Here is a 27,038-nt window from a genome sequence, read left to right as displayed (position 1 = left end):
GAAATCTCAGGCCTTATTTTTCTTGGATCGGTCCCAGCCGAGTGGAATTTATTTTTCACTTGCAAGCTGAAATTTTCGTACCGAGGAAAGAAGAGAAGCTGTTTAACAGTCTCGTTCTTTTTAAGGAGCTTTAAATATGTGCAAGCTTAAAAATAGGATTTTTTTTTTTTTTGCCCCTCGAGAGGTTTCTACCAAGTGATTTACCACAGGATTTAAGGCTGATGGGAGCATCTGCCCTCAGCTCTGTGCTGAGAAAGTGCTCTCAGACCTGTAACTTGAGCATGTAAATGAGCAGGACGCATTCCCAGGTGCTGGCGCTCCAGCTGCGCTTCCAACCCCCCTGGAATCTGATCCTCAGGTCAGGAGCACTGGGGACACTTCAGCCAAGGACACTTTCTTGTAGTTTCGTATTGACGATGGCCTGTCTCATCTGTTCGGTATTTTATAAGCAATAAATACATGGAATGTGCTCCCTTGGCATTTCCCAGCTCTCCCTGGAACGCTGGAGGCCCTTGCAGAGGAGTTTCTCCATGCAGGGGTGTGGAGATGTCCGGGTTCTTCCTGTGGGCCACCACTGAGGGAAGGCTCTTAGTGCAGGAAATGCGTGTGAAACAGCGAATCATTGGAAATTATCCCTTAAAGCTTGTGTGTGAATTTATGAATTGTGATTGTAAGCTCCCCTCTGCCTTCCCGTCATCTCCATCTGCACAGGAAGCTCCTCTGCAGAGAAGGTGAATCTGCGTTTCTCGTGGCTCCCACCTGTACTCGCAGTTCTTAGAGAATCCCAGCATCCTTTAGATTGGAAAGAAAGCCTTGAGATCATTGAGTTCCTTTGATAAATCAGCACCTTGATTTTTTTGTCTTCGCTTTTTTAAGCATTGGCACGTGGTGATTCCACCAAAGATGGTTTCTCCAAAGTAGGTATAAATAATTCCTCATCTTCTAAGGCCTGTTCAGAGGAGCCTGTCCTCGGGACAGCTGTTTCCCACATTGCTCTGGGCAGACAGAATAAATAAATGTGGTGAACAAACTGCTCCACTGTCTCACTGAGCCCGAATTCTACTTATTCAGGTCCTTTTTGTGACCTATTTGTTAATGCAGTCTGAGCCTAGAGAAGAGAACACAGATTTCTAGTAATGATTACGGAACAGTTCCCTACGTACAGAACATCATTTCCCTGATCCTTTTGAATAACAGATGCACTTATGCAATGTATTAAAATTTTCTTTCTCTTCCTTTCAGTTGTATAAAAAGCCAGATGTCCCACTTTATAAAAAAATCCGTTCCAGTAAGTAAAATCTTATTACTAAACTGTGATGACTGTGGAATTTTTGTGTGACACCCTCCTTTCTGTCCTGCTCTTTGTCCTGCCAAAGACACTTCCACCTGCTTTTTTCACTTTACTGATTGGAATGAAAATATTGTCGATAAACAGTTCCGGGTTTTTCACCCGAAAAGATTTTTTTTTTTCCCTGTTTGGGTTTGGTTTTTTTCTTTTTTTTTTCCTTTCTTTTCTTTTTTCTCCAGATGTCTATGTGGATGTCAAACCTCTCTCTGGCTATGAGGCCACCACCTGCAATTGTAAGAAACCAGAGGATGACAGTGGGAAGGGCTGTGTGGAGGATTGTCTGAACAGGTTAGCAATGGATTATTTCTCATCACCTCATCATCTCCTAGGAAAAAAGAGAAAAGGGTTGTGCTGGATGCACCCCAACAACAAAGGCGTCATCACAGGGAGGGAAATGCCCAACCTGACCCTCTGGACACGCTCTGGGGTCCCAGTGTCACCCCAGATTGTCACTGCTGGGACAGTGACCCAACAGGGCCCTGCTGGACCCCCCAGTCACCCTCCCAGCTGCTCCCAGTCAGACCAGTTCCCTCCCAGCTCAGCCCCAGGCTCTGGCTCCTTGGATGGGGGAGCAGCCACAGGAACAGCTGCAGCTGCTGCCCCCGGGGAGGGACCCTGGGTTCATGTCCCCTCCATCCTGGGCTGGTGTCCCCTCTCCCTGGGCTGGTGTCCCCTCTCCCTGGGCTGGTGTCCCCTCTCTGTGCTGGTGTGTCCCCTCCCTGGACTCGTGTCCCCCCTCTCTATGCTGGTGTCCCCCCTCCCTGTGCTGGTGTCCCCCCTCCCTGGGCTGGTGTCCCCTCCCTGTGCTGGTGTCCCCCCTCTCTGTGCTGGTGTCCCCCCTCCCTGTGCTGGTGTCCCCTCTCTGTGCTGGTGTCCCCTCTCTGGGCTCATGTCCCCCCTCCCTGTGCTGGTGTCCCCTCCCTGTGCTGGTGTCCCCTCCCTGTGCTGGTGTCCCCCCTCCCTGTGCTGGTGTGTCCCCTCCCTGTGCTGGTGTCCCCTCCCTGTGCTGGTGTCCCCCCTCCCTGTGCTGGTGTGTCCCCTCCCTGGGCTGGTGTCCCCTCCCTGTGCTGGTGTCCCCCCTCCCTGTGCTGGTGTGTCCCCTCCCTGTGCTGGTGTGTCCCCTCCCTGTGCTGGTGTCCCCCTCCCTGTGCTGGTGTCCCCTCTCTATGCTGGTGTCCCCCCTCCCTGTGCTGGTGTCCCCCCTCCCTGTGCTGGTGTCCCCTCTCTGTGCTGGTGTCCCCCCTCCCTGTGCTGGTGTCCCCCCTCTCTGTGCTGGTGTCCCCTCCCTGTGCTGGTGTCCCCTCCCTGTGCTGGTGTCCCCCCTCTCTGTGCTGGTGTCCCCTCTCTGTGCTGGTGTCCCCCCTCTCTGTGCTGGTGTCCCCTCTCTCTGTGCTGGTGTCCCCCCTCCCTGTGCTGGTGTCCCCCCCTGGCAGTGCCCGACGCTCTGGGGGGCTCACAGTGGCCCCCTGGCCTCGGGCAGGCAAAGGCTCAGTGCCAGGTCCGGCCCCAGCCGGGGGCTCCGGCCGTTGCCCCTCCCCAGGCTCCGTGCAGGAGCTGCAGGGGATTCCTCAGCACTGCCCCACGCCTCTCTCCAGAGGAAGATCCCGTTAAAATCTAAATTTTACCCTTTGAATAGCAGTGAGAACCAGGCAGGGAATCACTGTGTGAATTACACCTTGAAAACAAAGGAGCGTTTTAGTTATTGAATAACTTCTGTTTTGTTTCATTTGTTGTTATTGATTTATTTCTTTATGCATTGGTTTATTATTGAATCATATACATCACACACACACACACACACACACACACACACACACACACATATATATATATATATAATGTTGATTTTTATATTGGTTTATAAATTGATGGTGTAATTGGTTCATTATTGAATATTTATTGATTATTATAAATTGTGACATAATTCTATCATTCCTTGTTATTTATATTTATTTATAAATTTACTTTTGTAAATTTATTGTAATTTACTTTTGTAAATTTATTATTTACTTTTGTAAATTTATTATTTACTTTTGTAAATTTATTATTTACTTTTGTAAACAATCTTTACGTGACGATTTCTATCTTCATGCCTAGATTTCACGCACTGATTTTTATTGACCGGTTGATTTCCCTTTCATTGACGGACCCCAGAGGACTTCACCTTCCCCGTTGTCTCTTTCAGGATGATCTTTGCAGAGTGTTCCCCCAACACCTGTCCCTGCGGGGAGCAGTGCTGCAACCAGCGCATCCAGAGGCACGAGTGGGTGCAGTGCCTGGAGAGGTTCCGTGCCGAGGAGAAAGGATGGGGCATCCGTACCAAAGAGCCCCTGAAAGCAGGACAGTTTATCATTGAATATCTGGGAGAAGTTGTTAGTGAGCAAGAATTCAGGTAGAAATATTTATTTGCTGCTTTAGCGTGGAAGGCTCGTAAATGGTTTTTAGCGGCTGCGGTCGCGGTTGGGATATCCAAAGGGGAGGATGAGGGGGAAAAGGGAGGCTTAGAATTCTGGGGGTTTCGGTTAACCAAGTTTTTCTCAGTCTAGAAGAGAGGGGTGATTAATGTTTGAAATCTGCCTCATCTGCCCTGTAAATGCAAAATGCCACAAGTGACCGAATCTGGAATGAGAGCTCTGCAGGGTTTGGGCTGCTCCAGGTAGAACTGAGGGGCAGAGTGGGGCTGGAAGGGGCTGCAGAAAGACGTGAAGGAAAAAGAACACACGGAAGCTTTGATAACCGTTGGAAGAAAGAAATCGTCCTGTTAACTCCATGGCACCGTGGGATGTTTGAGGGACTTGCTGCTCCCCAGAGCTCCACCAGAAGGCAGCTGCATTCTCCTCCTACAGAGACAAGCACTAACACTGGCTCCTGTCCTTGAGATCCGTGGATGTGATTCCAGAACTTGCCCGCTCCCCGGGAGGAAGCTGGTTGTTGTACACGTGCATACACAGACACCCCGAGGAATGTATACTTGCATTTTCTCTTCCATACACAGGTTACCAACATGAAATGTGTACAAATAACCTGCAGAACCCAAAAGGGAGCATTCCAGAGGAGCAAATTTCTAAATTCTAACCCAAGCTCTGTCAGTGGCCTTGACTTATAAAAATAGGTACAATAACGGTTTTCCTCCATCCCTAGGTGTACGGTTCTATAAAATAGAAAAGATTATCGTTGCTTTTTCTCCAAAACCCTCTGAGGCGTGCTCTTGCTGTGTCGCTCCCTGTGTGCTCTGTGGGACGAGCAGAATCACGAGGCTGTCCCTGCGTTGCTCCACAGGAACCGGATGATCGAGCAGTACCACAACCACAGTGACCATTACTGCCTGAACCTGGACAGCGGCATGGTCATCGACAGCTACCGCATGGGCAACGAGGCTCGCTTCATCAACCACAGCTGCAACCCCAACTGTGAGATGCAGAAATGGTGAGCGAGGCGATTCTGCTCCCTGCAAGACCCCTGCACCCAGAGAGAGAGAGAGAACCGCTTCATCTGAGGGAGTCAGAGCTAAAAATAGGGAGGGGAATCAAGCTGTAAATAATCCTTAGGCGGTGCTCACATTGCTCAGGAGAAGTCGTGTGGTGTTGGCGAGTGCTGGATGCTTTGGAGACGGGATCCGAGTTTGCTGGCAGATCCAGCGCTGCTGGTTGTCACACTGGGACATTTCCCTGCCAGCATCACCGGTTACACTGGGCTGTGCCCCTCCCAGGATTGCTGGTTTTCACACTCCCAACCTGCTGCAAAGGTTGGAGCCTGGGCAATGCTCTAAAATCATCTATTTGTATATATACCCTTTCTTTTTGACAATTCAAATTTTTTTTTTTTTTTAAAGCAGGGAAAGAGGGAAATACTCAGATTCCAGCACCCCCCTGTGTCATAGCAGCACTTTGTGAGAGGCAGACTAGGAGGAGGTACTGCAGAGGGGTTTGTAGTGAGAGGATTTGGAGATGGTGGAACAGGAGTCGCTGTGGGGACAGTACATCAGAGTAGCTCGTGGTTCTCAGATAATTCTAGATTTGGGAGATGGTGAAGTTTTTAATTTGAAAATCCACCATAAAATAACAGGATTGAGGAGACAGAGGGAGAGGATTTTGCCCCTCTGCCCTGCTCAGGTGAGACCCCTCCTGCTGAGCTGCCTCCACTCTGGGGACCCAGCACAGGCAGGACCTGGAGCTGTTGGAGTAGATCTGGAGGAGGCACCGAATAATTCGAGGGAAGGAGCAGCTCTGCTGTGAGGAAAGGCTGAGAGAATTGGGATTGTTCAGCCTGGAAAAGAAGAGCTCCAAGTGACCTAATTGTGTCTTTCTAGTACCTGAAGCAGCTGCAGGAAAGATAGAGAGAGTCTGTTTACAAGGGCCTGGAGTGACAGGACAAGGGGCAATGTCTTCCCACTGCCAGAGGATACACGGGATAGTGGGAAGGAATTGTTCCCTGGGGGGGTGAGGAGGCTTGAAGGCAAAACCAGCGAGACAGTCCAAGTCAGAAAAAACAATTTAATAGGAGAGAAAAAAAAGTAAAATAAAATAAAATAAAACAAAACACATGCAATGGTACAAAAGATCACTGCCAGAGCCAGAATACAACCTGAAACCGTGGTGGTAGCAGTCCAGATGAAGTGGTCTTGTTGAAAAAGTGTTCCTGCAGAAAGGTCTGGTAGCTCTTGTCCTCTGGGAATCCAGTGGGTAAGGCTGCCTGTGCTGTCCCAAATCCCAGATTCTATCCAGGTGGGAATGCTTGGCTCCTCCCCCTGGGCGGAGCATCTCACAATGGACTGATATCATTTTATCACTCTTGCAATGGGTCCTTGATTGCCCATTAAACAGAGATAGCTCCTGGAGGGAGTTACCCATGAGTCAGGCAGCAGGGCATTGATGGGCCATGAACAGAAGATATCTGGAGGCGGGGGCCAAGGGAAACAGGGCACAACTTAGTTTCAACATTTCATGTAGATGGTGATAGAATACATCCTTTGGGCACATCTTACATTGTAACCTAGGACAGAGGGTGAGGAGGCCCTGGCACATCCTACTCTTTGTAAATGTGGTGTTCACTTTTTAGCCTTCACGTTTAGTGTAAGAGATAAATAAAAGATCTGCACAAGCGTAGCGCAGGTGTGTTGCTGCCTGTCTCTAACGCTGCCGCTCTGTGCACAAAGATGATTTTATGTTTAATTTTGGGGGTATTTGATGGTGTTTTCCCCGCAGGTCTGTGAATGGTGTGTATCGGATCGGGCTGTATGCTCTCAAGGACATGCCTGCTGGGACTGAGCTCACCTATGACTACAACTTCCACTCATTTAATGTTGAAAAACAGGTAAAAACCCCACCGTGAGACCTTGAAAAATCTCACTAAGGCCTAAGAGTCGTGTAAAGTCTAAAAATTAACCAAACCTGCTGTGTTGTATTAGGCAGAAAATGTTGGTGTTAATATTGAGAGAGAATCTAAAGAATTTGAGGTTTATTTGATTTCTATTTTTTTTTTCTCAAAGCAACTCTGCAAATGTGGCTTTGACAAATGCAGAGGAATAATTGGGGGTAAAAGTCAACGCATGAATGGACTCTCAAGCAAAAGCAACCAACCTGTGAGCACCCACAGAAGGCCTGGGAGGTCGAAAGAGAAGAGGAAGTCAAAGCACAAACTAAAGAAGAGAGTAAGTAGGAAAGACAGAGTTTGGGTGGGTGAGGTTGATGAGAAATCAGTCTGTGCCACCAGACCAAAAACCGGTGTTTTTGTAAATTTTTAAATTTGAAACAGAAACCCACACTTGAAACAGAAATATGGTAGAGTAATGCTGCAGGTTCTGTCTCAGGGACTGCTCTGGCTGCTTTGCTGAGTTCTTGGCACAGTTTTTCCTGTCTATCAGAACAATCTGTTTTCCAGAGGGGCCACATCCCTGAGGAGCCCAGTGAAAGTGTGAACGCCCCAACCAGGCTGACACCGCAGCTGCAGATGAAGCCCATGTCTAACAGGGAAAGGTAAGGGCTGACTTCAGGGGGATTTGCCTCAGAAACTGAGTTCTGTGCAACTATTGACGTCTTCTTCTGTAAATTCTCCTGAAATTTCTGAGGGTGCAGCTTTTAGTTGTCCTTTACCAGCCAGTCTGGAATTCCTCCCCACCGAGGAGAGAAGGCACAGGGTACACCTCTGAATATCGATCACGTCCAAGGATTCATTTTTCCAGTAAAAAGAGACTCTTGAATAACTTCCTAACTTCCGCAGGAATTTCGTGCTGAAGCACCACGTGTTCCTGGTACGGAACTGGGAGAAGATCCGGCAGAAGCAGGAGGAAGTGAAGCACGTCAGCGACGGCATGCACGGCTCGTCGCTGTACACGCGCTGGAACGGGATCTGCCGCGACGACGGCAACATCAAATCCGGTGAGGGCGCCGATGGGGGGGACGCGGGGAGTTAAACTCTGCGTAAACCCAGTGCAGAGTTCCACTCAGATCCATGCACCTTTAGTAAGGGCTCCCCAGGGGTCACTCGAGTCCTGGGTGAAGTTGTCACGTGCGGTGTTTCGACGGCAGCGGTTTGTCGGAGGATGAACGTCGAGCGCCGCGGTCTGGTTTGCGAGGTGGTGATCAGACACGGTGATCTCGGAGGTCTTCTCCAACCCCAGTGGTTCTAGGATATTTTTCTATGTTGGGAAGAAATTCTCCTCTGTGAGGGTGGGCAGGCCCTGGCACAGGGTGCCCAGAGGAGCTGTGGCTGCCCCTGGATCCCTGGCAGTGCCCAAGGCCAGGCTGGATGGGGCTTGGAGCAGCCTGGGGCAGTGGAAGGTGTCCTTGCCCATGGCAGGGGGTAGAACTGGATGAGCTTTAAGGTCCCTTCCGACCAGAACCAGTCTGTAATTCCATGATTTTCCATGGTTGGGCCCCAATGGAGAAGAGCTGTTTCCTGCTGTCTGTATCCCTAAACCAGAAACAGTTGTGTAGGCTGTGAAAATTGTCATTGATCCTCATAGTTTCACAGCTTTCAAGCCTTCAGAGAACACAGGTTTTTGGTGTGCAGTCACTTGTGGGAACGGGGCAAAATGTGACTATTAGGGAATAATTGCTGCTCCTATTCCAAAAATAAGCCCGTTGGTGGGACCATCATCCTCACAGGATTTGGCCCCCAGTGTCAGGCACAGGAGAAGCTGGACAGTGAGCATCTGGGCTGAATTCAATGAGATGTTTTATTTACTCCAGCGAGATAAAATATTCCAATAACCAACCGATCCATTTAGGTGAGAACTGACATGGAAATACAGAACTAAAGCCTTGGATGTTACAGCAGCTTAGAAAACATCTTCATTTAATAATCAATGGTGGAGTTGCTGCACCAGAGAAGATGCTGTGATTTGATCCCTTACAGATTTCATGTTTAGAAAGGCATTTCTTGCCTGGAGATAACTCTCTCTTGCCCCGTCCCAGATGTGTTCATGACCCAGTTCTCGGCGCTGCAGACGTCGCGCTCGGTGCGGACGCGGCGCTTGGCCGCGGCTGAGGAGAACCTCGAGGTGGCTCGTGCCGCCCGCCTGGCTCAGATCTTCAAGGAGATATGTGACAGCATCATATCCTACAAAGGTGAAGGTGATTCTCTTCAAAAAAAAAAATCTCTGGGCGCGTTTTCAGCCTCTGGGAATGGACTCTCTGAATAGGAAATGGTAGAAAAACGTGGGATGTTAAATGACTCCTATTTTTTAAAATTTCTCCCCTTACCAATAATCGCTTTGCTTTAGCCTCAACCCCCTGCTTTACCATCACAATCTGCAGATGTTGCTCTCCTTTGAGAATGACTTCTCAAAATTCCATCAAAAATCAGGAACTGTCCTTGCGCTACCCGTACTCCAATTACAGGAGAAAATGCAGAAATGCGGAAGCATTTCCATTCCCCGTGGCTCAGATAACAGAAAAGCCTTTTTTTTTAAACCCAGATTGAACGTTGTTAGTTACTTTCCTTTGGAAGTTTCACTCCAGTGACGTCACTAAGCTCTGTTCCTGTTGCAGACTCCTCCAGGCAGGCGCTCGCAGCTCCTCTCCTGAACCTGCCCCCCAAGAAAAAGTAAGTGCTGCCTTCTCTGAGCTGCTCTCCCTGCTGGATTTGCACGGTGGGAATTGCTGGTGAGCCTGACGTTGTGCCAACGTTCCTGTTGTAGAAATGCAGACTATTATGAAAAGATCTCTGACCCCTTGGACCTTGCCACCATTGAGAAGCAGATCCTGACTGGCTACTACAAAACTGTGGAAGCTTTTGATGGGGACATGCTGAAGGTCTTCAGGAACGCAGAGGTGAGGCTCCCTCTGGCCTGCAAGCTGCTGCACTGGCAGCAGGGATGTGGCCTCCTTTAATGCTCTTACAGGAGTAAAAGAAGGAATTTATTCTGGAGGAAGAGAACTTGTGCTGGTGCATTCGTGATGAGGCCTCAGTAGCAAATCATGAGCTCTTTGACTGCCTTAGGTCAGAGAGAGGGTCGAGGACACTCATGAATAGCTGACTTAAGGAAATTTCCATTCCTTTTGGAAGGAGTACCCTGTTTTTCAGCAGCAGGTATCATGAAATCACAGAATCCTAGAATGGTTTGGGCTGGAAGGGACCTTAAAGCTCATCCCATTCCACGCCCTGCCGTGGTGGAGCCCACCTTCCACCATCCCAGGGTGCTCCAGGCTCCATCCAGCCTGGCCTTGGAAACTTCCAGGGGTCCAGGGACAGCCACAGCTTCCCTGGCCACCTGTGCCAGGGCCTCCCCAGCCTCACTGGGAAGAATTTCTTTCATATATCCAATCTAAAATTCCTCTCTGTCAGTTTGAAGCCATCCCCCCTTGTGCTGTCACCCCAGTTCCTGATGAGCAGCCCCTCTCCAGCTTCCCTGGAGCTCCTTCAGACCCTGCAAGGGGCTCTCAGGTCTCCACACAACCTTCTCTTCTCCTGGCTGAGCATCCCCAGCTCTCCCAGCCTGGCTCCACAGGGGAGGAGGCTCCAGTCCCCTCAGCAGCTCCATGGTTTCCTCTGGACTTGCTCCAACACTTCCACGTCCTTCTTACGCTGGGGGAGGGAGAATCCCTTTCCTTGATCTGCTGCCCACGTTCCTTTGGATGCAGCCCAGGACCTGGGTGGTTTCTGGGCTGTGAACACACGTGGCCAGGGCTCGTTGAGCACCCCAAATCCTCCTGCCAGGGCTGCTCTCAGTTCCTCCCCTGCCCGTGCCACATCCATGGACCTGCTGGCCAGACTCAGGAGGGAGATGAGAGGTGCAGCCATAGGGAGAACCGCCCCCGGGCACGCACAGGAGCTAAACAAGCCAGAACTCCGAAATAAAGCTCTTTTTTTGTTTTTGGGGTTTTTTTTTAAAATTATTTTTGCAGAAATACTACGGCAGGAAGTCCCCGACGGGCCGGGACGTGTGCCGGCTGCGCAAGGCCTACTACAGCGCGCGGCACGAGGCGGCACACACAGGAGCACACACAGGAGCTAAACAAACCAGAACTCCGAAATAAAGCTCTTTTTTTGTTGTTTTTTTTTTTTTTTTAAATTATTTTTGCAGAAATACTACGGCAGGAAGTCCCCGACGGGCCGGGACGTGTGCCGGCTGCGCAAGGCCTACTACAGCGCGCGGCACGAGGCGGCACACACAGGAGCACACACAGGAGCTAAACAAACCAGAACTCCAAAATAAAGCTCTTTTTTTGGGTTTTTTTTTAAATTATTTTTGCAGAAATACTACGGCAGGAAGTCCCCGACGGGCCGGGACGTGTGCCGGCTGCGCAAGGCCTACTACAGCGCGCGGCACGAGGCGGCGGCGCAGATCGATGAGATCGTGGGCGAGACGGCAAGCGAGGCCGACAGCAGCGAGACCTCGGTGTGCGACAAGGACAACGGGCACGAGAAGGACGAGGACGTCATCCGCTGCATCTGCGGCCTCTACAAGGACGAGGGGCTCATGATCCAGTGCGAAAAGTGCATGGTGAGGAGGCCCAAAGGGAGCCTGCTCTCTCCTCCTCTCCTCCGCCTTCCCGTGTGCTTGGCGGCATTAATTAACTCTTCAGGCCTTTTAGTTTTCTCTCTGCGAGAGGAGGGATTCCCTTTTCGCAGAGAAAACGCGACTTTGCGTCGAGCAGAGGAGCTGAAACTGCCCCCAGCTCCTGCCCTCGGGAGAGAGAAATTGGTTTTTAAATTTTGGGCTTTCACACTTAGCGCTGCGTGGAGATCTGGTCCGTCTGCTGATGTGGTGTGAAATCGTTCGCAGACAACCTCGAATTTCCTGTGTGAAGCTTATTTTCTTGCTTTCCTTAATATTTGTTGAGAAAATGCAGTTTGCAGCTATAATCTGTGTGCCAGGACATCCTGACTGGGCTGTCCCTGCTTTTCCAGGTCTGGCAGCACTGTGACTGCATGGGTGTGAATTCAGACGTTGAACACTACCTGTGTGAGCAGTGTGAACCTCGAGCTGTGAACAGGGTAAAACAAGACTCTCCTTCCTATTACTCTTACCAACAACTGCAGCTCCTTGGAGGGGGGTGGATTGTATTTGTGTTTAGAATTTGTACCTTTTGGGATTGGTGAAGCTCCCTTGATTTAGGTTCGATTCTGTGAGGGGTCAGTTTTTCTCTGCGTGTTCCCCGATTTTGGGCTGATCACGGTGGGCAGCTCAGGATTCCCTTTCCTTTTTCCCTGCAGGAGGTTCCCATGATCCCTCGCCCCCACTATGCCCAGCCTGGCTGTGTTTATTACATCTGCCTGCTGAGGGACGACCTGCTGCTCCGCCAAGGTACGTGCTGGGGCTTCCAAAAGTGTGCAGGGATCTCTGGCGTTACCCTCTCAAAAATACTTTCATTTTTCACGAGTGGAAATGACTCTTCCCTATGATGCTGGGAGTGATACACAGTCAGAGTTCTCACAGGCTGTTGATGAAGAAATGTTAATTAGCACAGCCAGGGCTGTCCTGGCCAGGGGAGGATGATGCTGAGCCGACTGCTGGTAGTTAACATTTAGAAGTAAAGGCCAAGAAGGCTGTCAGACCTCCAGTATTTTAGTGCAGAGTGGTCATTAAAACATCCAGCTCATTGCTCATGTGTTCCCTGTAGCTTATCTCTTCTGGACTGTGCTCTGAGTTCCTGAATCTCTCCAAGGCAGCTGCCACAGCCACGATTCAGCTCACTGATTATTATTTTTTTAATTAATTTCATCCTACAGATACAAGGTTGGAAAGAACCCTTTATCATTATGAGGAAACTGCTCTTGAATGAGTGAAGCCAGTTGATAAGTTTGCTAGAAGGGAGTAGGAGAGCCTTCAGTAAAATGGGGAGTTTAAAAAAAGGTCAAAGAACAGTTTTTCTTTATCCCATCTACAAGATTCTGGAATTTGCATTCAATCCTCCTTGTTGGGTGTTGCTCTGCATTGTCTGTTCAGTCCAGAGTTCAGCATTTGGGTTTCTCATGGCTTTTTTTGCTGGAGACTAACTCGCTTCAAGGCTGTATCAGAACTTGGCTTTTCCGTTCTCTGCTGAAATGGGTGATGTTTTATCTGGGGCTTGTGGCATCTTCCAGCTGTTCAGAGCATTGAGATCATTTCTGTCACGGTGTGTTAGATTTTACTGCGTGCTTCTGATCTGATCTTGGCGTCCTTAATTGGAGAAACACCCTTTCAAGAGAGAGCTGTCCCTCTGTGGCTGAGCTCCGTGTGCCATCAGCAGGGCACAGAGGAGACCAGCCTGCAGCTGTTGGGCACCAAATGCCTCTGCAGGCACAGGGAGCGGAGGAAGCAAGCTGGAACAGAACCTGCAGCTCCAGCAGGGAAAGGGGAAATCCGTGGGCTTGATGCTGGCCTTGAGTTTTCCACCCCGAGTCCTCAGGCAGGACCTTTCCCGAGCTCTGGGTGTATCAGGCAGCTTGGACAGAGCTTTTTACTCCCTCTGGTGTCTAAAAGGCCTCATAATTCCACAGTCTGAGGCAGAAGTGTGGCCTTGCAGCCCTTCAGTCTGTGTGTGGGTTTACGTTTTCCTGGGAATTGTGGATTGGCTGATGTTGCCACAAAGCCTGGAAGTGCATTGAGCCCGGGGGAAGCTGCACCCTGAACACCAGTTCCAAGGTTGAGAGCGATGTTTTGGAGGAACAAGACTGAAATCAGCTGTGTGAGTGACCACACTCTGCTGTGACCAGATCCCTCTCGTTCTGGGGGATCTCAGGGAGGGTCCTTCAGTCGGTGGCTGCAGAACTCTTCTTAATTTCTTGGCAACTCTGCTGGAAGGTGTTGAGTATTCCACCACAGACAAGCTTCCTTTGCAAAAATCCCCTAAAACCTAAACCCAGGAGATGATGCAAACAAAACAGATCTGATCCATCAGAATGTGGATAGGAATTGATAAACAGGGGTCAGAATGGATCCTGGAAAACCCACATAGCCAGAAATTGTAACACGTCATCATCCCTGATGCACCAGCAACAGCTGCTGTGTTTTTTCCTTGGAAACTTCCTTTTTGAGGCAGAGGGGCATCTGGAACATCTGCATAAATTGGAATTGAAAGCAAGTTTCCTGATCTTTAGAGCAAGAGAGCATCTGTCTGCATCTCCTTCTGGGTGCTCCTTTTGCAGGCACAGTAATGCTGGGGTTGCTTTCTTCTCATGGGGAAGGCGAGGAAGAAGAGTTGAAAAAAGCCGTTTTAAAATCAGGTGATTTAGAATTGAATGGTTTTATTTACCTTCTGCTTGGGGCCAGTAGCTCCTCTCGGTATGTTCCTTGTTTTCTACGAGGCTTTTAAGGAACCCACCTCCCCAATTTCTTTAAAAGTTAAAGTTGTAAAGCTGTTATTATCCCCGTTTTGGCTCAGGTGGGAAGAAGACACCAAGCTGTGTGGTGTGGTCAGAGTGCTGGAGGGAAGGGCTGGATCCAGAGGGACCTGGACAGGCTGGAGAGGTGGGACCTTGTGAACTTTATGGATGCAGCAGAGCCAAGTACAAGGTCCTGCACCAGGGTCGGGGCAGTCCCAGGCTCAGCTGCAGGATGGGTGTGGAAATGGCTGAGAGCAGCCCTGGCAGGAGGATCTGGGGAGAGGGGAGACCAAAAACTCAACGTGCCCTGGCCACGTGTGTTCACAGCCCAGAAACCACCCGTGTCCTGGGCTGCATCCAGAGAAAAGCAGGACAAGTAAAAGGATTCTCCCTCTGCTCTGCACTCCTGAGACTCCATGGAGTGCTGTGTCCAGTTCCAGGGCCCCCAGTGAAAGAAGGACGTGGAAGTGTTGGAGCAAGTCCAGAGGAAACCATGGAGCTGCTGAGGGGACTGGAGCCTCCTCCCCTGTGGAGCCAGGCTGGGAGATCTGGGGATGCTCAGCCTGGAGAAGAGAAGGTTGTGTGGAGACCTGAGAGCCCCTTGCAGGGTCTGGAGGGGCTCCAGGGAAGCTGGAGAGGGGCTGCTCATCAGGAACTGGGGTGACAGCACAAGGGAGAAATGGCTTCAAACTGACAGAGAGAAAATTTAGATTAGATACATGGGAGAAATTTCTGCATATGAGGAGTCCTTAGGAGCATCTTGTAAACTTAGACACGATTGATAAACGAGATTATATTAATGAAAACAGAATTACTTGTGCTTCATTTCAATCCTCAATCTGGTTATAGCAAAACTGGGCTGTTGATGACCCTGGGGCCACGTTGTCCTCACTGGTTCCTTGGCATGTTTTTCCCAAGCTGTGAAACCTGCTAATTAATAACAGCAATATCCGTGGAGGGCAAACAGCCGTAACTACACATAGGCAAAAACAGGGGAAAAAAAAAATAGGGGAAAAAACCTGGGAGTCATTGTAATTTAACATGAGAAAAATGTTCTACTGGAGTCAAAAAGGCAAAGGGAGTATCAGAAATTACTATGCACAAAACAGCAGAGTGATTGTGCCTTTCTGTCACCTCCTGGGGTGTCTGTCTCTTGCCTGCCCTGTGCTGCTCTGGCATCCCATTGCAGGAGGATCTCACTACCTGTAAAAACAGGGATAATCCCATCTGGATCATCTTTCCTGTGGACAGACTCTGCCCAGGTGATTTGGAGGGTGAACGATGAAGGTGTGTGAAGTGTGGCTCAGGGAGGTGCAACGATGCAGAAATTAGGGAACAAGCAGAAATTAGTTGGCAACAGTTAAACTCTTAAGATTTTTTTTACAAAAGCATAACTAGACTGTGGCAAGCCTTGCCACAGGAGGCTGGAGAGGTCGGAGTATAAATGGTTCCAGAAAAGATTAGACAAATTCTTGGAGGAAGGATTAATCTCTAAAGCTCTAGCCTTTGGCTCTGGAAGTCCATAAACAGCAGAAAGGCAGCTGGGCAGGCACAGCACGGGCAGGATTTTCCTTGGCTTTCCTGTTCCTGGGCTTTCTCCTCCTGTAGTGGTTTCACACCTCCTGAGCAGCTGCTGCTGCCCGTTTCTCCAGCCAGAACATTCTCCTGGGTGACCTCTGGTGCTACCCAGGGGAGGTTTCGTGACTTGGGACCTCCCAGGTTTTGGTCATTTTTAGGTAAATAACAGAAGAGGTGGAAGCTCTTCGCAGCCCTGGAAGCGCTGTAGGTGGGATGGAGCTCTGAGCAGCTTGGTCCAGTGGGAGATATCCCTGCCCATGGCAGGGGGTGGGTCTGGGTGGTCTTAAAGATCCTTTCCAACCCAGGTCATGCTGGGATTTCACAGGTCAGAGCGGAGAAACTGAGTAGTAAATTCACTTACGAGGCAAGGTTGATAAATGTAAGTTTAGGGAATATTGGGAAATATTTTTTGATTGCCAGCAGCAGTGCCAGGTTGTTCGGTCCTTTTTGCATTCTCTTTACCTTTCCTGAGCTCTACATCTCATTGGAATCCTGCTGGAATAACCAAAAGCTTGGGGCTTCTCAGGACAGGATTTATTTTCTTAATAGTAATCTTCTCTGTAAGCATCTTCTCAAAGATTTATTCATTACGCATTGCAGCCATCACTAATTCCTACCCTTTCTCCTAATCGTGACTGACTTGCTCACGTATCCTGTGGCCTCTCCTGGTTTTGATTCCTTACAGGTTGGTGTTTTCAGTCTGGGCATGGAAGGTTATGGGTCGTTTTTCTGTAAAGCAGCTGTGAAAACCATCTGAGCGTTCCTGGCAGGTCCTGCAGCGGGTTCGTTCCTTACAATGCAGCGTTAGGTTCCTCTGCCGTGTTTGTTCTCCCGATTGTTCCCTCTGGTTCTGGCGTGCTGGGCTCAGGCCAGGCCCTTCACAGGCGTGTCCTTTGTGCCCCTGCACAGGTGACTGCGTGTACCTGATGAGGGACAGCCGCAGGACCCCCGACGGGCACCCGGTGCGGCAGTCGTACCGCCTGCTGTCCCACATCAACCGCGACAAGCTCGACATCTTCCGCATCGAGAAGCTCTGGAAGAACGACAAGTACGTGCGAGGCGGCCTCGGGCTTCGAGGCATCCCGCTGGCCTGCCTGTCAAAGCACGGGAATTTTGTGCAGTTCTCACCCTTAAGAACGCAGGGAGGAGCAGAGGTTGGGGAATTTCCCGACCGGAGCCTGCGCTCTGTCGCAGAGACGCACAAAGCAGTCACACGCAGACGAGATTTCGCAAGGCAGAGGTCCTTCCGATCCCAGCTCACAGCTGAAAAAGCGAGAGAGGAAGAGACCCCTTTGTTTATTCTTTTACTTTTTCTACATTTGTGGGTCTAGCAGAAGATTGGCTTTTTGGGGTTTCCACCCCTCAACCTCAGTTGGCCAGACGAATTGTCAGTTACAATTGTTTTCAGGTTAGAAATACGCAAACAAAGGACAGAGAATGAAAAACAAAGGATTTGTTTATGCTACATCTGTGGGAAAGGTAGAAAACTGCTCTAATATTCTACAGTAACTAAAAGATGTGACTCCATTTATGAAAATCAAAAGGCTAATAAAGAAACTCAGAAAAACCAGGGTAACGGCGCTCCACAGCTGCGCGCTGGAAACACGCGTGTGATCGTAATAGGCAAAGCGATCACACGGAGAGAGAGGGATTTCGCAGGGCAGAGAGGTTCCTCCGAGCCAGCCCAAGGCTGAGAGAGAGAGAGAGAGAGCCTCTGCCTGTTTATTTCTTACTTTTTATACATTTGTGGGTCTGGCTGAAGATTGGTTTCTGGAGTTTTCACCTCCCAGCCCAATGGCCAGACCAGCCGTCAGTTACAATTGTTTTCAGGTTAGAAATATGCAAACAAAGGGCAGAGAATGAAAAACAAAGGATTTGTTTACGTTACGTGTGTGGGAAAAAGGTAGAAACTGCTCCTAATATTCTACAGTAGCTAAAAGGTCTGACTCCATTTTATGAACAATCAAAAGGCTTTAAAAAACTCAGAAAAACCAAGGTAACACAAGGCAGCCTCGGGCTTCGAGACATCCCGCTGGCCTGCCTGTCAAAGCTCGGGGATTTTGTGCAGTTTTCACCCTTAAGAACGCAGGGAGGAGCAGAGGCTGGGGAATTTCCCGACCGGAGCCTGCGCTCCGCAGCTGCGCGCTGGAAACGCGTTGAGGTGGGAGGGTTTAAGCAAAGGGGCAGAGGTAGGAATGGATGGATTTCCTCGGTGCTGGCACAGACTGCGGGCGCAGTGACGGCCGTGGGGCCGTGCTGTGCCCGTGGAAACCGCGCTGGGAGCGTTTGCCCTCGCTGCAGGAGGGGAGTGGAACGTGGAGCACGTGCGTGACTCCGCCGTTCGTCCAGCAGAGCGCCAGAGGGGGAGCTCAGAACGAGGCAGGGCGCATCCAGTGAGTTGTGTGGTGGGCTGAGCTGCGTTTCTGTGCCCTTTTGCACCCTCAGGGAGGAGCGCTTCGCCTTCGGCCACCACTATTTCCGTCCACACGAAACGCATCATTCCCCGTCTCGGAAGTTCTACCACAACGAGCTCTTCCGGGTGCCCTTGTACGAAATCATCCCCTTGGAGGCCGTGGTGGGGACGTGCTGCGTGCTGGACCTCTACACCTACTGCAAAGGTGAGAATTTAACACATCCCTGAGCGTCTGGGCGGTGGCTGTGGTGTTTTAAGCCCCACTGAAAGCTCGGCGCTACCCAGCCGCTCGCTCCTTCTGGGGTGGGGAGGGAACTGGAAAAAGTTGAAACCCAGGGGTCGGGATAAAAAGAGTTTCACGGTTGAAATAAATTAAAATATTGTCATAATAATGATAGCAGGAGTAGTAATGGAAAGGGAGAGAGAGATGTCCAGTATCTGAAGGGGCTAGAAGGAAGGTGGAGAGGGGCTCTTAATCGTGAGCTGGAGTGACAGGATAAGAGGGAACGGCTTCATCCTGAAAAAGGGGGAAATTAGGGTGGATACACAGAGGAAATTCTTCCCTGTGAGGGTGGGCAGGCCCTGGCACAGGGTTCCCAGAGCAGCTGTGGCTGCCCCTGGATCCCTGGAAGTGCCCAAGGCCAGGCTGGACAGAGCTTGGAGCCGCCTGAGATAGTGGAAGGTGTCCCTGCCATGGCAGGGGTGGCACTGGGGGAGCTTTAAGGTTCCTTCCAGCCCAAACCACCCCATGATGTTGTGAATAAACCCCAGGAAACACAAGGAGCCCCAGTGCAGTCACTCCCCACCCAATGCCCAGCCCGTCCCCAGCACCCCTCGGGGGATCCCGGCCTCCCCCCCTGGGCTGGACGCTGTGTGGTGTGGAATGCCCTGTGCCAGCTGGGGTCAGCTGTCCTGGTCTGAGCAGAGCAGGGCACCCTGGAGAGCTCTGTGCTGAGGGTGGGCACTGCTGGGCACCAGCCAAACACTGGGGTGTGAGCAGCAGCATCCTCACCCTGAGGCAGGCACAGCTGAACCGGCCACTGGCACAAATTCCCTCGGTTCTGGAAGCAAGGACATGCACTGGAGCAGTTCCTGCTGGCCAAAGGCCCTGGGGGATGTTGGTGTGTTTCAGAGCTGAGGACACACAAGGGCTTTGCTCCTGTTTGAAGAGGGACAGCAGTGGACAGGGAAGAGAAAATGATGATTCCATTATCAGTTGAGAATTGTGTCTGTGAAAGTTTGGGAAGAGTTTGGTTAGAGTATGCAGGTTCTCCCCCAGAGAGACCCAGCGTGTCCTGCTGGGGTTCTGAATGAGCCAGGACACTGTGAGAGCCCCTGCCTCGCCCACACTGTGATAAAACACGTGTTTCCCCCTCAGTCCATGACTGTTTTTTCCTTGTTTTGTTGCCAGGGAGGCCGAAGGGTGTGAAGGAGCAGGATGTTTACATCTGTGATTACCGCCTGGATAAATCAGCTCACCTCTTCTACAAGATCCACCGGAACCGTTACCCCGTGTGCACCAAGCCCTACGCCTTCGACCACTTCCCCAAGAAACTCACGCCCAAGAGGGATTTCTCAGTGAGTGGGTTTGCTCTCAGCTTCCTGACCTGTTCTTAGGAGACTGGATGGAGTTCTGGAAAGCCCCTGACTGGTGATAAATGAAACCTGGGAGTTGATCCTTTAGGTGGGGGTCAGGCCCTGCTCCCAAGGGACAGAAGAGGGAACAGCCTCAGGCTGGACATCAGGAGGAATTTCCTCATGGAAAGGGTTCTCAGGGCTTGGAAGTGCCCAGGGAGGTTTGGAGTGCTCATCCCTGGAGGTGTCCCAGGAAGGGCTGGAGGTGGCACTCAGAGCTCTGGGCTGGGACAAGGTGGGCACTGGGCACAGGGTGGATTCCCTGGGCAGGGAGGGCTCTTCCAGCCTCAGTCATTCCATGATTCTGGGGGAAAAGCTCACTGGGGAGCAAGCTTGGAAAGAAAACCGGGGTGTACCAGAACCTGCAGTTGAGAGGCAGAGAGGTGCTCGAGGGATGATGATGGTGAGCTCAGAGAGGGTCTCGGGGCAGCAGAGGGGGCAGATCTGCAAACCCTCTGCAGGTGAGCTCTGCTCTTCCTGGAGCAGAGGTTTTTGTAGTGGCTTTGGAGAAGGTTCCAGACTCGTGCCGTGCAGAAAGCAAAGGTGATTTTTATCATGGTGGTCTGTGGCTTGAAATTTATTCGGATGTGAAGAATCAGACAAGCCTGGCTCTGATTTATCTTATTCCATGATTGTGCCTGCTCCTGTGAAGTCTCTTTGAGGTACACCAGCATTTCCAGTGTCCTGCATTGGCACTCTCAGAGTATTTGCTGGACCAGCACTTCCTTCCACTGTCAGTTTGGTTTGGTATTGATCATAATCTTTATTGTCATTGCAGCCTCATTATGTGCCAGACAACTACAAGAGAAACGGAGGCAGGTGAGTCTCCCCTCCCAGATTGTTGAGAGGAGATGAAATCATTCTCTTTGTTTGCTGTGCCCACTCTCCTCCTGCCCCTTTCCCCTGGGTGCTGTGGAAATAAGGAGTTTAAATTATTCAAAGCTCTCTAAACTTTCAGAGGGATAAAAGGGAACAAGTGAGGAGGGATAGGCAGCCTTGGTAATGAACATCAGGAAAAGAAAGGAGCCATTTGAAAGTCAGAAAAAAGCAGCTGAGTGAGGAGATGCCCAGAACAGGAGGCTCCAGCCTTCCCAGATGGAGGAACCAAAGTCCTGGACCTGCTGCCCGTGTGTGTGGGGCAGTCAGAGCCCAGATCTGGTAGAGACTGCAGGAACATCCCACTGAGGGCTGGGCCAAACCGCTTTTGGGAGGTAAAATCGTTTGCAACCGAAAATAAAAAGCCATTTGTTTTTCAAAGCTGAGTTTGGTGTGGTGCAGATGATGTTATCGTGAGTGCAGGGATTGAGGGAAGAAGTTGAGCTGCAGAGAACCCCTCAGCCCATGGCTGAGCCCTGCACTCGCTGGGAATTGTCCTTTCAGGTGAGTGTCTGAAAATCTTCTGTTTAAACCCCTCTCCTCCTGCAAGGTCATCCTGGAAATCCGATCGCTCGAAACCACAGATCAAAGACTTAAACCAAGAGGAGGATTCCCTGCCCCTGCTGGAGGAGGTGCTGGGGGCCCCTGAGCAGGCTCCAGGGGAGCTGCCCAGCCCCGAGGAGCCCGACAAGGAGCCGCTGCCCGGCGAGAGCTGCGACGCCGAGAAGAAGGGGGACGAGAGCCCCTCGGACACGAGGCCGCTCTGCAGCCCCGAGGAGCGGCGGCACCTCCAGAGGGAGAGGCTGAACCAGATCCTGCTCAACCTCCTAGAGAAAATCCCAGGGAAAAACGGTGAGAGTTCAGGCTCTGCTTGCGCAGCCCCGGCTCTCCTGCCGCCTCTGGGCTCGCTTTGTTGAGCTGTGTTGATAAAGTGAAATGGTTTTGTCTGAATTTCTTGCTGGTGGGCAGTAGGGAGGTCAGTTCTCTTTGCAGCCACGTTTTCCTTTGCAGCAGGGATCCACTAAATCCAAGGGAAATTCCTTACAGCTTTGACGCTGTTTTGTGTAGTATTTTTAATAACCACAAAAACTTTCCATAAGCTAATTCCATCCCCCATCATTCCGTATCTACAACGGAGAAACTTAACAGACAGCCCAGGAAAGACTGAAGGGAATTTGCAAAGTCTCTTTTGACCTTTCATGAGCTTTCCTTGGGTTCTGAGTGCCTGCTGTAGGTGTTGTCTGAGGAATGAGGGGACAGGGGTGAAGTGTGGCCCTGCTTTTAAATTAAAGCCTGGGATGAGCCTCGTCCAGTCTCTTCCAAATTCTGGCAATGCCAGAGAGTCACGGCCTGATGTTTAATTTGGGTTGGGAGGATCTTTGGAGGTTGCATGCTCTGGCCATGACTCGGCACCTTGTCCAGGGATCTTCTGGATTTCCTGGAGGGGAACTGTTGCCATATTATGTGAGCTTTTGTGAGATGTTCACAGCTCTGGAGCTGAATTCTCACGGTCTGTGCTATAAACAGTCAGGTGTTTTCCACGTTCCTTTCTGGTGAGAGTCAGCTGATGGACTTCTGTCCTGGCCAGTGGGATGGAGAGGTGGAAGCCTTGTTCTCCAATCCCTGGTCACCGTTCAGAAGCCATATAAGCGAGGTCTTTGTAAATAATAAAAAGTTCTTCAGCCTTCTTGGAGTCAGGGAGCGTGTGAGTGTCTGTGGTAGCGACACGCAGAGAGATAACACGGAGACGAGAGGTCTGCAGTGCAGAGCTGCTCCCCAAACAGAGAGAGCATGTTTATTTCTTACATTTTTATACGTTTGTGGCTCTGGTCTTTCTTTTTTATACATTTGTGGGTCTGGTCTTTCATTTTTATACATTTGTGGTTCTGGTTGTGGATTGGCTTCTGGGATTACTACCCCTCCACCCCACTGGCCAGACCAGCTGTTAATTACATTATTTTGAGGTTAAAAATATGTAAACAGAGGACAGGGAACAAAAACGAAAGGTTTGTTTATGTCCCCATGCCTGAGAAAAGCGAAACGCTGCTCCTAATATTGCGCAGCAACTAAAGAAACTGACTCCATCTTACGAACAAGTAGAAGGCTTTAAAAAAACTCAGAAAAACCAGAGTGACAAGTGTCATCTTCGTGTCCTCTGGCACCAGGGAACATCCTTGAAAGAACCAGGAATAAGGAAACGGGGATTTTGTGTTCAAGGACCCGTGGGAGGTGGCTCTCGGTGCTGCGCTCTGGGTGACAAAGCGAGGGTCGCTCCCAGGTCAGACTCCATGATCCTGGAGGTCTTTTCCAACCTCACTGATCCCGAGCTGGCTGAAACCCCCCCTCCCCGCCCCTGTGCTCTGTTGCAGCCATCGATGTCACCTACCTGCTGGAGGAGGGCTCGGGACGGAAGCTGCGGCGCCGCACTCTGAGCATCCCCGAGAGCACCTTCAGGAAGTGACCCAGGAGGAGCAGCCGAGCTCTGGGGTCTGTCGCTGGGGCTGGGGGCCAGAGCCCAGCCCGGGGAAGGAGGGCAGCAGCAAACTGACAAAACTACAGACAGTAGCACCTGGGGGTGGCACGGCGCCCGCCCCGCTCCGCAGCGCTCTTGGTGTGTGTGTTGGTGGGCGTGCCTTGTATTGATGTTAGGTACTGAGGAAACCTCGTGGTTATTGTCCAGGATGGTCAAATTTAATTTATTTTTTGCTTGATATTCCCACTCAGAGGAAGAAAAAAAAAAAGAAAAAAAAAAAAAAATAAAATAAAAAAAAAAGAAAAAAAAAATAACGGGGAGGGCAGAGGGAAAGGACTGAGATACTCTGAGGAGGAGGAGGAGGATGTTCCCCACGGTCACTGCTAACCTGGGATTGTACCAGCCGCCAGGGAATCCAGGAATAATCCAGAGGGGAGAGGAAAAGGCCCAGCGGCTTAAAAAGGAAAAAGCTGCCCTAAAGCTGCGGCCTCTGATTTGCACAAGTTCCAAGAAGAGAGGAACGGCCCCGGACGAGCGCGAGGGAGCTGTGGTGTGTGCCGAGGAGAAGCTTCCGGAGGCGCCTGGAGCGGGGCAGGAGCGCTGGGATGAGGCACTTGCCGTGCAGTGGAGGGGAGGGGAGGGAGCAAGGGTGTGAGAGGTTTTTTTTTTTCCACTTTTTTTCCTGCAGAGAAATTTTATAAAAGCGAAGTCAGCTCCTGACGCCACCATCGCTGTTGGTTTTTTTGATAAGCTGTGGTTCTCGTGTGTCTCGTGTGTTGTGCGAATAAAAAAAAAAAAAAATCTGTTAAAAAAAAAAAAATACAACGACAACAACAAAAAACCAGAAAAAAAAAAAAAAACCACAAAACAAACCCCAAGGACCCTTTCACTCCGTGCCCGTCAGGCAGCATCCCAGCGAGTGTTTGTCGTGAGCCGTAGAATTTATCAACTGCTAACGCTCCCCTCGTGTGCTGGTGGACAGCCGAGCGTCCGGGCAGCGTCCCCTGGCCCCAACCCCGTCGCGATCGTCCCGACAGCCGCCGGGGCGCGGCTTTGCTTTCCTGTCTCAGACGTACACATGCAGATCCAGTCCTGTTCTAGGTGTTCTTCGAAGAAATCCGGTTTTTAATGTGCCAAGTTGTATATATATATCTGCTGCGTGGATGTAAAGCAATACCGTAGTTACATGTTCCTTTTTATGGACCAAGCTCGTCCTAATGTACATTCTTGTTATTATTATAATTATTTTACTCTTTAGTGGAACATGACTCATTCCATTAACTTTTGACGTGTTGATTTAAAAAGAGAAAAACAAACGAACGGGCAAGCAAGCGAGCAAAAACCGCAAAAATTTAAAAGGAAAAAAAAAAAAAAAAAAGGAAGGAAAAAAAAAACCCTTTGAGAAAAAAAAAATATTTTATTAAAAAAAAAAAAAAAAAGAAATAAGAAAATAGTTTGGAATATTTTCTTACTGTAGAGAAGCACTGTACAGTACCAGGAACCCTGAGTATAAAATACTCGTGCGTGTAGTAGGAATATCGCATGTCCAAACCCTCGAGTTGTCTCATTTAGTTTCAAACGGAAATCATTGTCTCAAATGGTGTTAAACACTAAAAAGTTTTTAAAAAAAAAATTAAAAAAAAATAAAGTGCGTACAGAAGCGAGACACTAGCTCTGTCATTTTATCTTTCTTTTGTTGAAAGACTAAACAAAATGTTTTTTAGACAATCAAATGTTAGGTAAGTGCAAAGAATTGTTTTTTCTTACTGGTGTAGAAATTAATGACTTTTTTTATTTTTTGGTTATTTTATAATACTGAGCAGACCCGTGTGTCCCCAGGATCGCCGCCGGAGCCAGGAAGCACTACGTTACTGCAAATAGAGCTGAACCTTAGTCTGCATGGGTGTAGGCTGTGTGATTGCTGAAAATAAATGCTGCTAATATATTTCCTTTTTACAAAGCATATCTAAATAGATCATTGTTTTGATGTTAATCTTTGTAAATTATGTATTACCAATTTTAACATTGGATGTAATTGCATAAAAAGCCTGCATCTCAATCCTGAGAGTCTAGTATTAAATGGAAAATCTTTTCCTACCGATGGCTCGGGGGGTTTTCTTTGCTGAGCTGGGTGGGAGTGTGGATGTGCCAGAGGGCAGGAAGAGGGATCTGGGCAGGCTGGATCCGTGAGATCCGTGAGATCCATGAGGTCCATGGGATCTGTGAGATCCATGAGATCCGTGGGATCCATGAGATCCATGGGATCCATGAGGTCCATGGGATCCATGAGATCCGTGAGATCTGTGAGATCCGTGAGATCCATGGGATCCATGAGGTCCATGGGATCCATGAGATCCGTGAGATCCATGAGATCCATGGGGTCCATGGGATCCATGAGATCTGTGAGATCCATGAGATCCGTGGGATCCATGGGATCCATGAGGTCCATGGGATCCATGGGATCTGTGAGATCCATGGGATCCATGAGGTCCATGGGATCCGTGAGATCATGAGATCCATGGGATCCATGAGATCCATGGGATCCATGAGATCCAAGAGGTCAATGGGATCTGTGAGGTCCATGGGATCCATGACATCCATGAGATCCATGACATCCATGAGATCCATGGGATCCATGAGATCCCTGAGATCCATGAAATCAATGAGATCCCTGAGATCCATGAAATCCCTGAGATCAATGAAATCCATGAGATCCATGAAATCTATTAGATCCCTGAGATCAATGACATCCATGAGATCCATGGGATCCACGAGATCCCTGGGATCCACGGGCCAGAGCCAGCAGGGTGAGGGTCAGCAGATGCTGGGAGCTGCCCTTGGGTCACAGCAACCCCACGGAACGCTCCAGGCTCGGGGAAAGCGGCAGAAAAGCTGGGAAGGCCCCGGGGGTGCTGGGGGCAGCAGCTGGACACGAGGCCGGGTGTGCCCAGGTGGGCAGAGGCCGATGGCACCCGGCCTGGCCCGGTCCCAGTGTGGGCACTGCACTCTCTGCGGGGGGACCTCAGACCCTGGGCTCGGTTCTGTGACAAGAGAGGGCCTTGAGGGGCTGGAGCGAGTCCAGGGAAGGGAACAGAGCTGGGAAGGGGCCGGAGAATTCCCGAGGGAGCTGGGAAAGGGCTGAGCCTGGAGAAAAGGGGGATCGGGGGGAGCTTGTGGCTCTGCACAACTCCTGACAGGGGGGGACAGCCCTGGGCTCTGATCCCGAGGGACAGGAGGAGAGGGAACGGCCTCAGGCTGGGCTCAGGGTGGACAGCAGCAGGAATTTCCACATGGAAAGGGCACTCAGGGCTTGGAAGTGCCCAGGGAGGTTTGGAGTGCCCATCCCTGGAGGTGGCACCCAGAGCTCTGGGCTGGGCAGCGGGCACAGGCTCCGGCTGCCATCCCGAGGGGATGTCCCGACTCCAGAACACAGCCAGGTGGGATGGGAACAAGGGAGCACCCAGGTGGGATGGGAACACATGTTCCAGGTGGGATGGGAGCACGGGAACACGCAGGTGGGATGGGAACACCCAGGTGGGATGGGAGCACCCAGGTGGGATGGGAGCACCCAGCTGCCCGATCATCGTGCCCTTTCAGGGGCTGCAGCGTGACCCCAGTGGCTCCGCGGTGGCGCAGGTGTGGCAGCAGGGCCGGGGTCACCTCGTGGGGTCAGAGGGGCTGCGACGTGGCTGCGTGTGAGGCAAATTGGGGTGGGATCCATTAAATCCACACATTTGGTGCCTGTTCCCGGGGTGTAACCCCAGTGCCTGGAGCCCTGTCCTGCGTGCTGGCAGGTTGGGGACTGTCATCCCCAGGGTGTGTCTGACTGTGGCAGGGCAGAGAGAGACCAGGGTCCCTCAGGAACGAAACAGCTTCTCCTCACCCCCCTTCTGTGGAACGTGATTTCCCATTTTCCCTTTCCCTGTCTGACTCTCTGTGATGAAAATGCCAGGTTTGACCCCTAC

General features: G+C 50.5%; 1 protein-coding gene across 3 annotated transcripts in view; it reads left to right on the top strand.

Annotated features, from left to right (window-relative positions):
* The window catches only part of ASH1L (ASH1 like histone lysine methyltransferase), a 73,226-nt gene extending 48,770 nt beyond the window's left edge, over positions 1-24,456 (top strand). For 2 of the 3 annotated variants that reach the window (XM_058423762.1, XM_040087954.2), the window contains exons 9-28: positions 1,243-1,288; positions 1,528-1,636; positions 3,534-3,740; positions 4,628-4,774; positions 6,553-6,661; positions 6,837-6,998; positions 7,229-7,323; positions 7,568-7,725; positions 8,764-8,922; positions 9,340-9,394; positions 9,489-9,621; positions 11,046-11,294; positions 11,702-11,788; positions 12,008-12,098; positions 16,586-16,724; positions 18,122-18,294; positions 19,501-19,667; positions 20,503-20,543; positions 21,151-21,452; positions 22,970-24,456. In XM_058423762.1, coding sequence (XP_058279745.1) covers positions 1,243-1,288; positions 1,528-1,636; positions 3,534-3,740; positions 4,628-4,774; positions 6,553-6,661; positions 6,837-6,998; positions 7,229-7,323; positions 7,568-7,725; positions 8,764-8,922; positions 9,340-9,394; positions 9,489-9,621; positions 11,046-11,294; positions 11,702-11,788; positions 12,008-12,098; positions 16,586-16,724; positions 18,122-18,294; positions 19,501-19,667; positions 20,503-20,543; positions 21,151-21,452; positions 22,970-23,061 — 2,721 coding nt within the window. In that variant the 3' untranslated portion in view covers positions 23,062-24,456. The remainder of the gene's footprint in view (positions 1-1,242; positions 1,289-1,527; positions 1,637-3,533; positions 3,741-4,627; positions 4,775-6,552; positions 6,662-6,836; positions 6,999-7,228; positions 7,324-7,567; positions 7,726-8,763; positions 8,923-9,339; positions 9,395-9,488; positions 9,622-11,045; positions 11,295-11,701; positions 11,789-12,007; positions 12,099-16,585; positions 16,725-18,121; positions 18,295-19,500; positions 19,668-20,502; positions 20,544-21,150; positions 21,453-22,969) is intronic. The other variant, XM_058423763.1, reaches the window with a different exon arrangement.
* Positions 24,457-27,038: the final 2,582 nt, after the last annotated feature.

This window comes from Hirundo rustica, chromosome 29 (assembly GCF_015227805.2).
Source record: "Hirundo rustica isolate bHirRus1 chromosome 29, bHirRus1.pri.v3, whole genome shotgun sequence".
NCBI classification, from domain to species: domain Eukaryota; kingdom Metazoa; phylum Chordata; class Aves; order Passeriformes; family Hirundinidae; genus Hirundo; species Hirundo rustica.
Note: the sequence above shows the minus strand (reverse complement) of the source record. Positions and strands in the feature narration are given on the sequence as shown.